The sequence below is a fragment of the Cynocephalus volans genome, chromosome 6 (assembly GCF_027409185.1).
Source record: "Cynocephalus volans isolate mCynVol1 chromosome 6, mCynVol1.pri, whole genome shotgun sequence".
NCBI classification, from domain to species: Eukaryota; Metazoa; Chordata; class Mammalia; order Dermoptera; family Cynocephalidae; genus Cynocephalus; species Cynocephalus volans.
This window is the reverse complement of record NC_084465.1, coordinates 96,780,009-96,793,717: the sequence shown is the minus strand read 5'-3', so window position 1 is coordinate 96,793,717 and position 13,709 is coordinate 96,780,009. Positions and strand designations below refer to the sequence as shown.

The 13,709-nt window shown below is 52.1% G+C and overlaps 1 protein-coding gene across 1 annotated transcript; it reads left to right on the top strand.

The window, feature by feature from the left end:
- Positions 1-8,906: 8,906 nt before the first annotated feature.
- Positions 8,907-13,102, top strand: IGFALS (insulin like growth factor binding protein acid labile subunit). The gene is made up of 3 exons (XM_063101073.1): positions 8,907-9,033; positions 9,784-9,960; positions 11,006-13,102. Exons 1-3 carry the CDS (start codon positions 8,907-8,909, stop codon positions 12,940-12,942), a joined length of 2,241 nt encoding a protein of 746 aa, XP_062957143.1. The 3' UTR covers positions 12,943-13,102.
- The last annotated feature ends 607 nt before the right edge of the window (positions 13,103-13,709 follow it).

Sequence of the window (13,709 nt, the reverse complement as noted above, 5' to 3'; positions counted from 1 at the left end):
ATGCTCCTGCCTCACTCGGAGGATTTTTATGTTTAAAGTGCTATTCCACTGCTCTGGTCCCCATGTCCCTGGCTGAGTGTGGTCTGGGGTGCTGTGTCTCTCTCCAAGCCACATCCAGGTGCCTTTCATCTGACACTTGGCTTCTGCCTCTGGGTTGAGCCCACCCATCCCTTGGGTGCCTCATTGTCTGGCTTCTCCCCCCTTGGTGTGGTCCTACTTCCTGCAGACCAGGCACCTGGGCCCCCTGCAGTCTGCTGCCAGCAGGTCTCCACATTCCTGCAGATGACCTGCTGTGTTGTCATGCACAACTCCCAGTGTGGTAAAATTCTTTTCGGCTGTGAGACAGCTTAGGACTTTAGTGACTGTATTTTGCTAATCTGAAACTAGAAAAACTATTTACTGTTTTCAGTTGAGGTGAGATTCACACAACATAAAACCAGACGCACAGCTCAGTGGCAGTTGGTACAACACTGTGCGCCCACACGTCTCTCGTGTAATGTGAAACTTCATCATCACATTGACCTGTCAGCAGCACTCTAAGAGGAGGGGATTCTGTGCAGAAGCCTTCTCAGACCCACCTCTACAGACAACTGTTTGAGTGGAGCAGCAGAGAGGCCAGGAAAGAGTCAAACTCAGTGGACCCAGGAGAGAGCCTGGCCTGGGGGGACTGTAGATCCCAGAGGACAGTCCTGCCCACAGGATGCCCCTGGCCACAGCTCGTTCTGCTCGAGGGATGGCTTCCCTCAGCAGCAGGGGTGTCAGGTTAGGGGTCACCTCTGCTCTCAGAACCTCCAACCCACCGTGAGCTCCACTGATGCCCAGGCATGTGTGAAAAGGCAGGATGCAAGCCCCCTCTCTTGCTTCCTTCTCCCACCACCCTGCACCCCATGACTCAGCTCAGAGAGTTTTTCCAGCAGATACTCTTAGGCCAGAACCTTGACTTCTTAAACTCTTCAACACTGTAATTTATCTTATCAACCAATAATTACTTTCTGTTCTAACAGTCCTCTGTGGATGCAATGAATGCCTCACATCTGATCTGAGCGGGCAGGGGTGGTGGGGTAGGCAGCAGCGTACGAAGAACTGGAGGAATCGAGAGGATAATTTCATCTTTCAGCAACAACACTTGGAGAGATTTTAATGCCTCATTCACTAACTGGAAGAACAAATAGACATCAGCAAGGAGACAGAGAGTGAGCCTAAGCTGTTTACAGAACACGTCACCAGCGTCCTCTTCAGACGCTCAGGGAACATTCTCCAGGACAGACCATATCTTAGGCTACACACCACGTCACAATAAAATGTAAAAAGACTGTCATTATACAGAGGATGTTCTCCAACCCCAACAGAATTAGTGATCCATACAGAAAAGTTTAGAGCAACCCCAAGTGTTTGGAAATTAAAACATTTCCAAATGGTGTGTGGGTCAAAGGGTGAAAATAAAAATAGAATATTAAAACTGGGGGTGCAGCTATAGCAGTGCTCAGAGGGAGATTTATAGCTTTAAACACCTATATGAGAAAACAAAAGTCTGAAATAAAAAATGCAAGTGTCTAGCTTGAGCAACTAAAGAAAAGAGCAAGGGCTGCGGCTGGCTCACTATGTCAGAACGCAGTGTTGTAACACCAAGGTCAGGGTTTCGGATCCTTGTACTGGCCACAAACGAAACCCAAAAGAAGCAGAAGTGAAGAAAAAGATTAGAGAGGAAATCAGTGTAATAGAAAACAGAAGAACCAAAAGTTAGTTATTTGAAAAGATCAACAAAATAGACAAATCCTTAGCTAGACTAGACCAAAAAATTAGAAGACATAAATTACCAAAATCATGGAGGAAAGAGGGTCACTACTGATCTTACAGAAATTAACAAGACTTACATGGGAATGCTAGAAAAACTCTGTACCAACAAGTTAGATAACTTAGATGAAATGGACTAATTCCTAGAAAGATACAAATTAAATTGACTCAAAAAGAAATAGAAAATCTGAATAGACCTGTAACAGGAAATTGAATAAAAACACCGGTCATTCACAAACTTTTTCAGAACACAGAAGATGGAACACTGCCAGCTCAGTCTGAGGCTGGTATTATCCTGATTCCAAAGGCAGAGAAGGACATCCCCCTGCCCCAAAAGCTGCAGATCAATGTTGTGAACACAGATGTAAAAATCCTTAAAATATTAGCAACCCAAATTCAGCAACAATATACACCATGGGATTTATGACAGGTAGGTTAAACATCAGTGTAACAGGCCTTATCAACAGAACAAAGGACAAACCCCACAAGATCACCTCAGTGGAGGCAGAGAGCATTTGACAAATCTAATACCTGTTCATGATAAAAATCTCCAATTGGGAGAAGGGAGCTCCCTCAACCTGATAAAGGGCTTCTGTGCCAGTTTCTTAGTGCTGCTGTAATAAATCACACCTGAGTGATTTAAAACAACACAGTTTTATCTTACAGTTTTGAGATCGGAAGTCTGACACGGGTCTCCCTGGGTGAAAATCAAGAAGTGGGCAGGGTTGGCTCCTTCAGGAGGCTCCAGGAGAGAGACTGTGTCCTCGCCCTTTCGAGCTTGTAGAGGTGCCGGCATTCCTGGGCCGTGGCCCCTCCCCCGTCTTCAGAGCCAGCAACAGCTGGCTGACTCCCTGTTCCCCTTGTACGGACCCTGTGATCACCCTGGGTGCACTTGGAACACCCACACCACTCTCACTATTTAAGGTCAGCTGACCAGCAACCTCAGCTCCCCTCTACCTTGTAACCTGACATGTTCACAGGCCCCAGGGGTCAGGACATTGACGCTGTTGGTGGGAGCGTTATTCAGCCATCACAGCACCTACGGACACAGACAGCTGGTGTCATAATGGTGAACGACAATGCTTCCCTCTGACACCAGGAGCAAGGCAAGGATGTCTGCCTTTGCTGCTCTGCTCAGCACTGCACTGGCCATGCAACGAGGCACCAAAAAAAATAAAAATAAAATAACCCAACCCAAAAACATACATACGGGAAAGGAAAAATGTCTTTACCCGTAGATGACACGGCCCTATACACAGCGAATTCTAAGGAACATGGATGCACACAACTGGACCTAATGAGTTTAGCAAAGTCCTGGGATACAAGATTAATAGATTCATTGTATTTCTATGTACTAATAAGAATCCAAAAATTAAGAAAACAATTCCACTGACAAGAGCATCAAAACCAATAAAATGTATAGGAACTTACAATTTAACAAAGGAAGAGTAACATTTGCACACTGAAAACTATAAAACATTGCTGAGAGAAATGGAAGACTTGAATAAATGGAGAGATTTCGTGCTCACTGATTGGAAGACTACCATTAAAGTGTCAGTTCTCCAAGTGAACAGATATGTTGATGGGGGGGATGAAGAAGGGGAAAAGGAGGAATTGGTAAAGCGACATGAAAATCAACTACATTGTATATTGATAAATTAAAAAAAGAAAAACTATTTATAATGATTTTTCATGCAATAGACCAGTGGACTCCCCGACATACTAGAGGGGCCAGGGGTTCTTAGTCTAGAAGAAAATGTAGAATATGTTCCTCTTTGCCCTTTGGATAGCGTAATAAACTAACGGTTTAATTTTTAAAAAAGTTCTTATGAGGAAGATTTCCTGGTTTGGCATCGCCCTCCCATCACCATGACAATGCACATCTCCTGGTGGAGGTGGGGGCCGCGTTAGTGTCAGCGCACCATATCTGCCCTGCTTCTTTCTGCAGGCCTCCTGCCCTAGGACTTATACACCCTACATGTGCTGGGTAACCCTGACTGGACCAAGGCACCCCAACTTCTTAACTCCAACACCACAGATTGGGGAGGACCTCAGGATTCCTGAAAATGCTGAATGTCTCAGTGTCACCCTCTGACTTGACCCCAGTCCCAATGGGAGCCTGCAGAATACTTTGAGGGGGAGCAGTCTGACAAGCCACAGCCAAGAGCCTCTTATATTGCACCTGAACGGTGTTTGTATTTTTTGTGAATTGGTTGTAACATTTAAAAATTAGGAAACTGCACATAAAAAATCCACGTATCTGGCATTTCTTTCAAGAGCCAGAGGATTCAGCAATACCCGGCTGGCATTCCCGCTGGGACAGAAAAGCAGGTGTCCTGGAGCCGGGCAAGCAATCCACAGCTCTTCCCTCCCCTGCCCTGGCCCTGCAAGGACCTGGAGGTTGGGGAGGGGGTTATCTCAGCCTTCTATGCCCTAGAGTTAGATCACTTCACAGTCTCTCTTTTCCAGAACTCCCCCCACCCACCCATTTAGAACATGTCTGTGAGCCAGATTTACTTCTTTTTTATTTATTTGTTGGCAGCTGACCAGTATAGGGATTGAACTCTTGACCTTAGTGTTATGACAACATGCTCTAACCAGCTGAGCTAACCAGCCAGCCTAAATTTACTTATTGACAACAATAAAACAGTAAGTAGTCAAAAAAATAAAAATAAAAAGTCCTCCCCAAATTATATAGATCCAGCGCAATCCCTATCAAAATCCCAGAGAGAAACTGACCAGCATATCATAACTTATACGGAAATACCAAGACCCTACAAAAACCGAAACAATTCTGAAAAAGAACGAAGTTGGAGGACTCAGACTCCTGATTTCAAAACTTACTATAAAGCCACAGTAATAAAGAGTTGTAATGGCGCACAGACAGGCATATAGATCAATGGATCAGAATTAAGAGTCTAGAATAAATTCTTATATTTATGATCAATTGATTTTTCAGCAAAGATGCCAAACCATTTCAATGGGGGAAAGGATAGTCTCTTCAACACATGGTGTTGGGACAGTTACGTGTCCACATGGAAGACAGTGAACTTAGACCTTCACCTCACACCACATGCATAAATGAACTCACAGTGGACCACAGACCTAAATGTACATGCTGAAGCTGTCGAACTTTCAGAGGAAGGTGCAGGAGAAAGTCTTTGTGATTTGGGGTTAGGCAAATAATTCTTAAATAGGTTACCAAAATCCTGAGCCATAAAAGAGAAAAAAAAAATCAATAAATTGGACGTCATTAAAATGAAAAATGTATATGCTTCAAAAGACATTTTAAAAAGATAAACCAGAGACAAAAAAAAATCTATACATCTTATAGATGTATACCTCTTAAAATCTTATAGATGTATACATCTTATACCTAGTAATCCATAATATATAAAGTCATGTATCCATAACATTTGAAGTCTTACAACTCAATACCAACAACCCAATTAAAAAATGGGCAAAAGACTTGAATAGACTATTTCACCAAAGAAGATAAAAGAATGGCCAATAAACACATGAAAAGGTGCTCAACACCACTAGCTCTCAGAGAAAAACACATTACAGTTAAAATAGCAAGAAACTAAAACTTGCCCAGGCCCAGTGCCAGTGAAGGTTTGGAGCACCTGTGTATTTATTAGTCCATCTTTGTTGCTTATAACAAAATTACCTGAGACTGGGTAATTTATAGAGGTTTATTTGGCTTACGATTCTGGGACAGCTGCATCTGGTGTGGGCCTCAGGCTGCTTCTACTCATGGTGGAAAGAGGCAGGCAGCCAGCAGGTACAAGCAGATCACATGGCGAGAGGAAGCAAGAGAGAGAGAAGGTGCCAGGGTATTTTTAAGCAACGAGCTCTCACGGGAACTAATAGAGCGAGAACTCACTCATTAATTCCCCCTCCCCCAGGGAGAGAATTAATCCATTCATGAGGGATCCGCCCCCGTGACTCAATCAGTTTCCAACACTGCCACATTGTGGATCAAATTTCCACATGAGTTTTGGAGGGGACAACACATCCATCCAAACTCCATCAACCTGGGACTCCCACTGTGTGAACTGGTGCAGTCATCATGGAAAAGTTTTAGAAGTAACATGAGCCAGCAATTCCACTCCTAAGAATCTATCCAAGATAAATGAAACATATGCCCACACAGACTTATACAAATAATTACAGCAGCATTATTCATAATGACCCCAAAATGGAAACAGTCCAAGTATCTGTCAGCTGACGATAGTGGGTGAATATGGTCTGTGCACAGAATAGTATTACTCAGCCACAGCAAGGCGTGAAGCGCTGACATGCTGCAGTGTGGGTGGACCTGGAACGCGATGCTCAGCGAGAGACGCCTGACACGCCAGACCACGTGTCGTGTGTGAATGGCCTGAAGCTGGGCAGCAGTGATGACTGCACAGGTCCGCACGCTTACTAAACACCACTGACTTAATAATTATCCATCAGTGAGGCTGTTTTTGAAAAAGGATGGTAGGTAAAAACAGTACCTTAGTTAATATTTTGTTATCCCAACATACTTCTAGAAAGTAATTTCACCCTGGACAAACAAAATGAAATTAAAAAAGAAAACATATGTAATAATATAAAAAATAACTACGTAGGAAAAAATCTAAAAATTACATGCAAGATCCAACACAGAAATCTACAAAAACACTCCTGAGAGAAACTTAGAGGAGGGAATACGGCATGTCCACAGGTTGGAAGACTTGATATTGCAGTCGGCTCTCTAAGAACTGCAGCACAGCTTGGATTTCAACAGGTTTTTGGTTTTGTTTTAGAAACTTCACAAGCGGCTTCTAAGGTCTCTATGGAAATTCAAAGGACCATGGAGAGCCAAGATGCTCTTGAAGTATGAGGTGGGAGGACCTGCCCCATCAGATAACAGAACTTACTGAAAAGGGCTGGCCAGTTAGCTCAGTGTGGTGCTGATAACACCGAGGTCCAGGGTTTGATCCCTGTACTGGCCAGCCACCAGCTGCCAGAAAAAAACAACACAAAAACTTAACCAAAAGTCCTCCACAGTTCAGATGGTGTGACAGCAGTACAGGAGAGACCACATAGTCTGAGGGAGGCACCCCCAGATTCACGTGCCCTTGATTTACAGCCAGCAGTGACAGCCACTTCGCTAACTGGTGCTGAGGCCATCATAACCCACACAGAGAAAGTGTTAAACTTGAGCCCTACCTCATGCTCCTAGGAAGCGGATCAGAAAGGGGACTGCAGATACCAATGTGAAAGGTAAAAGCACAAAGTGTTTGCAAGATACTTTATATATATTCAAGTCCATTGCCAAATAGGACTTGAAACTACAAACGGTTGGTAAATGGGACTGCATAGAATTTTTTTGGCAGTTTTCTATCTTTATTATTGGTATTTGAGGAATACAAGTTCAGTATGTAACACTTAAGGGACATCTTCTCAGGCTGCAAAGAACTCACACCAGAACCACTCCTTCTCAGGAGCAAAGAACTCACACCAGAACCACGGTGAGACAAGGAAAGACCAGCTGCAGGGCGGGAAGATGCTGGTGATGCCCCCATACAGAACATGTGGTGCTTTTCTAACATCTCACAAATCAGACTGGCAGACAAGCTGATAGAAAATTGGCAAGAGACTTTAACATGCACTTGCCACAGCAGGATAATCCAGTGGCCCAGGAGCCTCTGAAAAGATGCTTGGTCTCACTGGTGACTGACAACGTGAAACATGAAAGCCACCACCTGCTGCCATCCGGGCTGAGTGTAAACAGCTGTGTGTGGATCCTGCCTACCTGGGGAGGGTGGCCTCCTCTGCCAGGAAGACACACACCCCTGTTGCAGCGATTCCACTTGGTTCTCCTAACAGACACGCACGCATGTGTCCCCAGGATGTGATTGAGGCAGGCATCGTTGCAAATGGCCCGAGCTGGGGAGGAGCTGCGTCCTGCGGCAGCCACAGAACAGGGAATGCTCTCCATGATATAACTGAGAACGCAGGGACGGTTGCATCTACGTTCAGCTGCATCTCACACAGACGGTGTCACACAGGAAGCCAAGCCCGGTGCAGCCTGTGACACCATCCACGTGAAGATTAAAAGTGGGTAGGAAAAAAAGAAAAAGCAACATTTCCTCCACAGGGGGAGTGAGAGGATTCAGAAAGCTCAAAAAGCAATTGACTGATAACACCAAGGTCAAGGGTTCTGATCCCCTTGCCTGCCAGCTGCCAACCCCCCCTCCCAAAAAACAACAACAACAACAAAAAACAGGCTGAGCTAAACTTAGGGGTAAAACTAGGAAAAAGTGCCAGGAAGTTACCATCCTGGAGCCAGGACAGGCTGTGTGTGTGCGTGTGTCCGTGTGTCGGGATTGCTCTGGAACTCAGTGGGCTGAACATTTATGTTGTATACACGCCTCAGTGTTACTGCAGGATTCCAGAGAGGTTTAAAAATATCTAATCCAGTTGCCAAAATCCTGGTAAGGGTTTCCCCGCCATACAAAGCCCGGCTTGCGGTATACAGGAAGAGATTCCATTCCTACCCTCCCAAAGTAAAATGACAGTAATGTTAACTCTGTTCCTGGTCCACCGGGAGAGTGAGGGGCTCCTGAGTGGGAGGCACGTGCCCCCAGTCCAGCCTCAGCCCCTGGCGGCCTGGACACAGGTAGAGAGGCCCCCATGTGGGCTGGGCCTGGATTTCCTGCTGAGTCTGCACTTTCTACTGTGTAAACTTATCTGTGAGTCTTTCTGGGTGTGGACTTTCTCCCTGTGGATCTATAAATTCTCAGAAGAGAAGCTGAGAAATGACCTGGAAAAGAATCAAAGCTCGATAAAGGGAAAGGAGATAAGTTTGCTTCCTCAGGAGCTGCAGAGTCTCGGCTCTTGGAGGCTGGGGGAGCACTGGGGCAGGAGGTGTGCGGGCGGCCCCCCACCTGCCGTCTCCCTCTGCCACACTTTGCAAGAGTTGTGCCTAAGTGTCCCACAAACCTCCATAAGCCTTGGCCTCCCCAGGCCAGGTTTTGCTTTTTCTTGCCCCTTCCAGCACCTCTTGTGTATACACATTCCTACTGCCCTGCCAGCGGGCAGGCCCAACTGACAGAGCCAGAGGAAGGGTCTTCGGGGACATGGAGGAGAGAACAGGCCTGCAGGGCGACAGCCAAGCTGTACCTGTTCAGCCCTGGAGAGAAAGTAACAGTGAGCTGGAGATGCGCAGGGGCAGGACAAGCGGCCAGCAGTGGGAGAGCCCCCCAGGTAGGGAGGGGAATGTGGCTTTTCCCGGCATGAGAGCCTCCTTCCCCTGCTTGACTCGGGTGATCTCAGACCAGGCCAGGCACATGTCCCTGTGGACTCTGCACACACAGTGGGGTGACTGTGGGGTGGCTAGGGTGGCTAGGAGGCCAGTGAAGGCAACGGAGGCCAGGCTGCCTGTGCTCTTCCCTGCCTGCCTCCTTCCTGGGAGGCTGGTGCTGGGGACAGCAAACAGGAGGTGGCTGTGGCCCTGCCAGGCGTTCCTAGAAGAGGATCCGGGGGAGGGGGAGGGGCAGTGGCCAGACACCAGCCAACCCTGAGGTCACAGGAGAGGCCGAGGCTGGGCCTGGGTTGGGCCAGGCTGTTGGGCACCCCGGGGAGGGCACGTGGGCAGTGTGCCAGGCAACGGGGCTTGGACAAACGGTGCAGCACTCAACTACTAACACAATCATCTGCTCAGGCTGCAGAACGTGGGGTCCCCAAGACCCCAGGGGCTGCTAGGGGGTCCCTTGCCCATAGTGGGGGAGCTGGCAGAGCACTGGGCCCTGCAAACCTGCCTTAGGTATCAACCCCTCAAAGCCTGCTCCATGGGAACCCCCACCCCTACCTGGCTGCCCCAGCCCTACCGCAGCCTTGCTGGGAGAGGGGATGGCCTATTGGCCCCCAGAGCCTTGGCATAGCCCACCGAGGACCCTGAAGGAGGCTGTGGGGCAAATGTAGCCCCCAGCCACACCCTGCACAATCTGCACCCAGGAGACTCAGGGCCGATGCTGGTGGCCCGGCACGAGGGGGTTAATGGAGCTGGGGCCAGCAGGGCTGGGCTGGCGGTGGTGGGGAAATCCAGAGAGCAAGAGCAGCTGGCCCGACAGACGCACGCTCGCCCCTGCCCCTGCCCCGTGGGCTGCTGCAGCAGGATGGCCCTTAGGAAAGGTGAGGCTCCGAGCACTCCCTGCCACTCACTCTGGGGGTGGTCGGCCCACAACCCTGAGCTCGCTGAGGCAAGGGCTGGCAGCCCCAAGGAAGCTCTGGGGGGCTTGGCTCTGGGTGGGCTGGCAGGGACACTGAGATCCCATGGTGGGGAATGTGGGTGCTGGGGTGGAAGGGGGACATGGGGGGGCCTGGCACCAGAGAGTCTCTGATCCTTCTTCCCACCTCCCCTCCAGCACCCCAGGGTGGTGCAGAGGGTACAGGATGGGGGCAAGGTGTTTCTCATCCCCACATTGAGGGCCTGGCCGAGGACTGTTTACTGGGCAGCCCACTGCCCCCCTCCAGCACTTGCTCCCCTGGGGACCTCATACCCTGTCCGTCTCAGCCAGGAGCCCTCCTGAGGCCTGGGCCAGCCCGAGCCCAAGCCCATGCTCCAGGCCCCCTCCTACCCACCACAGCAGAGGCACAGCGGGTGGGGGGGCGCCAGCTCTCTGAGAGCAGCTCAGTGCCCAGCAGAGCAGGTTTGGGGACACTGTTGCTGGGGAGGCTGCTGGCGGGTTGGTGGGGCCTGGTGCTCCTTGTCCTAAGATGTAACCTGACCCCTGGTAAGCCGACGGTCAGGGGTTCCTCTCCCCAGCAGCGTGGGGTCAAGGTTTGGTGCAGGCTGCACACACCAGGGAGCCTCACCAGGGCAGGGGGCACCCACTTACTGACCAGCCTCCGAGGGCAGCAAGCAAACACCCCATCCTGGCCTGCTCCATAATATCCCCAAAATGGCCGGGCTTTAGCCTACAGCTACAGCTCAGATCCCTCTCCTTCCTCCAGGCCAGCGTGGCAGCCTGGCCTGGCTGGAGCATCTGCCTGGGGGTGCAGACAGCCACACAGCCTGATGGCCAGGGGCCCAGCCTGCCATGGCCACATGGCACAAGCCCTCGGCTCTTTCTGCACTGAGACAGGGACTCCCACCCTGCTAGTCCCATGGGGTACAAAGTGTAGGCGTCTCTTGAGCCTGAGGACCTGCTCATCCCGCTCGGCCTCTATTTCATAGTTACATGGGGTGAGCACAGCCTCAGTTCACAGAAGGGCACCTCCTCTTGCTACGGCCAGGCCTCGGGAAGCTGGTGTCACACCCACCTAGGCAGAGCTCCCTCGGAGCTGCCTCCCCAAGCCCCTCTCCCTGCAGGAGGCCTGGCCCTGGCGGTGCTGCTGGTCACCTGGGCAGCACTGGGCCCCTGTGGCCTGAAGGGAGCAGAGCCCGGGACAGTAGGAGGCACCGAGGGCCCACAGTGCCCAGCCATCTGCACCTGCACCTACGACGACTACATGGAGGAGCTCAACGTGTTCTGCAGCTCGCGGAACCTCACGCGGCTGCCTGACGGCATTCCTGACAGCGCCCGGGCCCTGTGGCTAGACGGCAACTGCCTCTCGTCCATCCCCCCAGCGGCCTTCCGGAACCTCTCCATCCTTGACTTCCTCAACCTGCAGGGCAGTGGGCTGGGCGGTCTGGAGCCGCAGGCATTCCTGGGCCTGCAGAGTCTGTACCACCTGCACCTGGAGCGGAATGAGCTGCGCAGCCTGGCAGCCGGCACGTTCGCACACACACCCAGCCTGGCCTCTCTCGGCCTCAGCAACAACCTCCTCAGCAGGGTAGACGAGGGCCTCTTCGAAGGCCTGGCCAATCTCTGGGACCTCAACCTCGGCTGGAACAGCCTGGTGGTGCTTCCCGACACCGTGTTCCAGGGCCTGGGCAACCTCCGAGAGCTGGTGCTGGCAGGCAACAAGCTGGCCTACCTGCAGCCTGCACTCTTCTGTGGTCTGGGCGAGCTGCGGGAGCTGGACCTGAGCAGGAACGCACTGCGGAGCATCAAGGCCAATGTCTTCACGCAGCTGCCCCGGCTGCAGAAGCTCTACCTGGACCGCAACCTCATCACTGCCGTGGCCCCTGGCGCCTTCTTAGGCATGAAGGCGCTGCGCTGGCTGGAGTTGTCCCACAACCGTGTCACTGGCCTCCTGGAGGACACCTTCCCGGGGCTGCTGGGCCTGCACGTCCTGCGCCTCTCATACAATGCTATCGCCAGCCTGCGGCCCCGCACTTTCAAGGACCTGCACTTCCTGGAGGAGCTGCGGCTTGGCCATAACCGCCTGCGGCAGTTGGCGGAGAAGACGTTTGAGGGTCTGGGGCAGCTGGAGGTGCTCGCACTTAACAACAACCAGATCCAGGAGGTGAAGGCCGGCGCCTTCCTCGGCCTCTTCAACCTGGCTGTCATGAACCTGTCTGGCAACTGTCTCGGGAGCCTCCCGGAGCAGGTGTTCCAGGGCCTGGGCAAGCTGCACAGCCTGCACCTGGAGGGTAGCTGCCTAAGCCACATTGGGCCACACACATTTGCTGGCCTCTCAGGGCTGCGCAGGCTCTTCCTCAGGGACAACAGCATCACGGGCATAGAGGAGCAGAGCCTATGGGGGTTGGCTGAGCTCCTGGAGCTCGACCTCACTGCCAACCAACTCACGCACCTGCCCCACCGGCTCTTCCAGGGCCTGGGTAAGCTGGAGTACCTGCTCCTCTCTCGCAACCAGCTGTCGGCGCTACCTGCAGACGCCCTGGGCCCCCTGCAGCGGGCCTTCTGGCTGGATGTCTCGCACAACCGCCTGGAGGTGCTGGCCACCAGCCTCCTGTCGCCGCTGGGACGGCTGCGCTACCTGAGCCTCAGGAACAACTCGCTGCAGACCTTCATGCCACAGTCCCCGGGTCTGGAGCGCCTGTGGCTGGAGGGCAACCCCTGGGACTGTGGCTGTCCCCTCAAGGCGCTGTGGGACTTTGCCCTGCAGAACCCCAATGTCGTGCCCCGCTTTGTCCAGGCTGTGCCTGATGGGGATGACCGCCAGCCCCCCATGTACACCTACAACAACATCACCTGTGCCAGCCCTCCTGGCGCCGCGGGCCTCGACCTGCGGGACCTCGATGAGGCCCACTTTGCTCACTGCTAACGTGGGGCTCACCCTGGCCAGACACTGCCCTGTGGTCGGGACAGGGCCTCACTTTTCCCGCAGGAGTCGGTCCCCAGGGTCAAGCAGGCACACCACCCCAGTGCTCAGGACAGACAGTCCTAGAGTCTGTGGGTGCTGGCTGGCCAGGAGGGCTGGAGGCCATCAGCTCCCCAGCTGCCATCAATTAAAAGCAATCTAACGAACACCTGTGACCTCGAGAGCTGGACTTGGGAGGGGAAGGAGGGCGTAGCCTGGGTACACTGCAGTCTCCCCTGCCCATGTCCTGCTCCTGCTCATCCTGTCCTGCTCTGCCCATCCCATGCAGGGGCCCCGGCCAGACTCTATTGTGCCCCTGCGTGTCCTCTTGGTACTCGCAGCTGCCCCCCTTGGCTCCTCCCCAGTACACCCACCTGCCCCCTCCTAGGAATCAATGGGGACTTACTCAGGTCCTCCCAGAACCTCCACATTTTGCTTCTCTTTAGGACACTGTGCTGGGCACCAGGCAGTGTCCTCAGAGGCATCCCAGTCCTGGGTAGTCAGGGCCCTGCAGCCTCGTCACTGGCACGGTACAGAAGACTGAGGTGCTGCTGAGGGCACCACAGTTAGCTCTGGATGATGTAGGCTGGCGGGGCGGAAGTAGGAGCTGGCGCAGCTTCTCCAGCACCCTGCACACCAGGCAATGGCCTCAACGGCAGCCTTCTCTTACTCTCAAGGAAACTCCATTCGCAGAACCCGGGGCAGCCTCGCGGCCTGCCCACCCCCACGCC

Bases quoted from the DNA above. Each gene is read 5' to 3' on its own strand.
- IGFALS (XM_063101073.1), top strand. From the start codon at position 8,907: ATGGAGGAGAGAACAGGCCTGCAGGGCGACAGCCAAGCTGTACCTGTT. The intron at 9,034-9,783 runs GTAGGGAGGGGA...ATCTGCACCCAG, and splicing joins GCAGTGGGAGAGCCCCCCAG to GAGACTCAGGGCCGATGCTG. The intron at 9,961-11,005 runs GTGAGGCTCCGA...TCTATTTCATAG, and splicing joins CAGGATGGCCCTTAGGAAAG to TTACATGGGGTGAGCACAGC.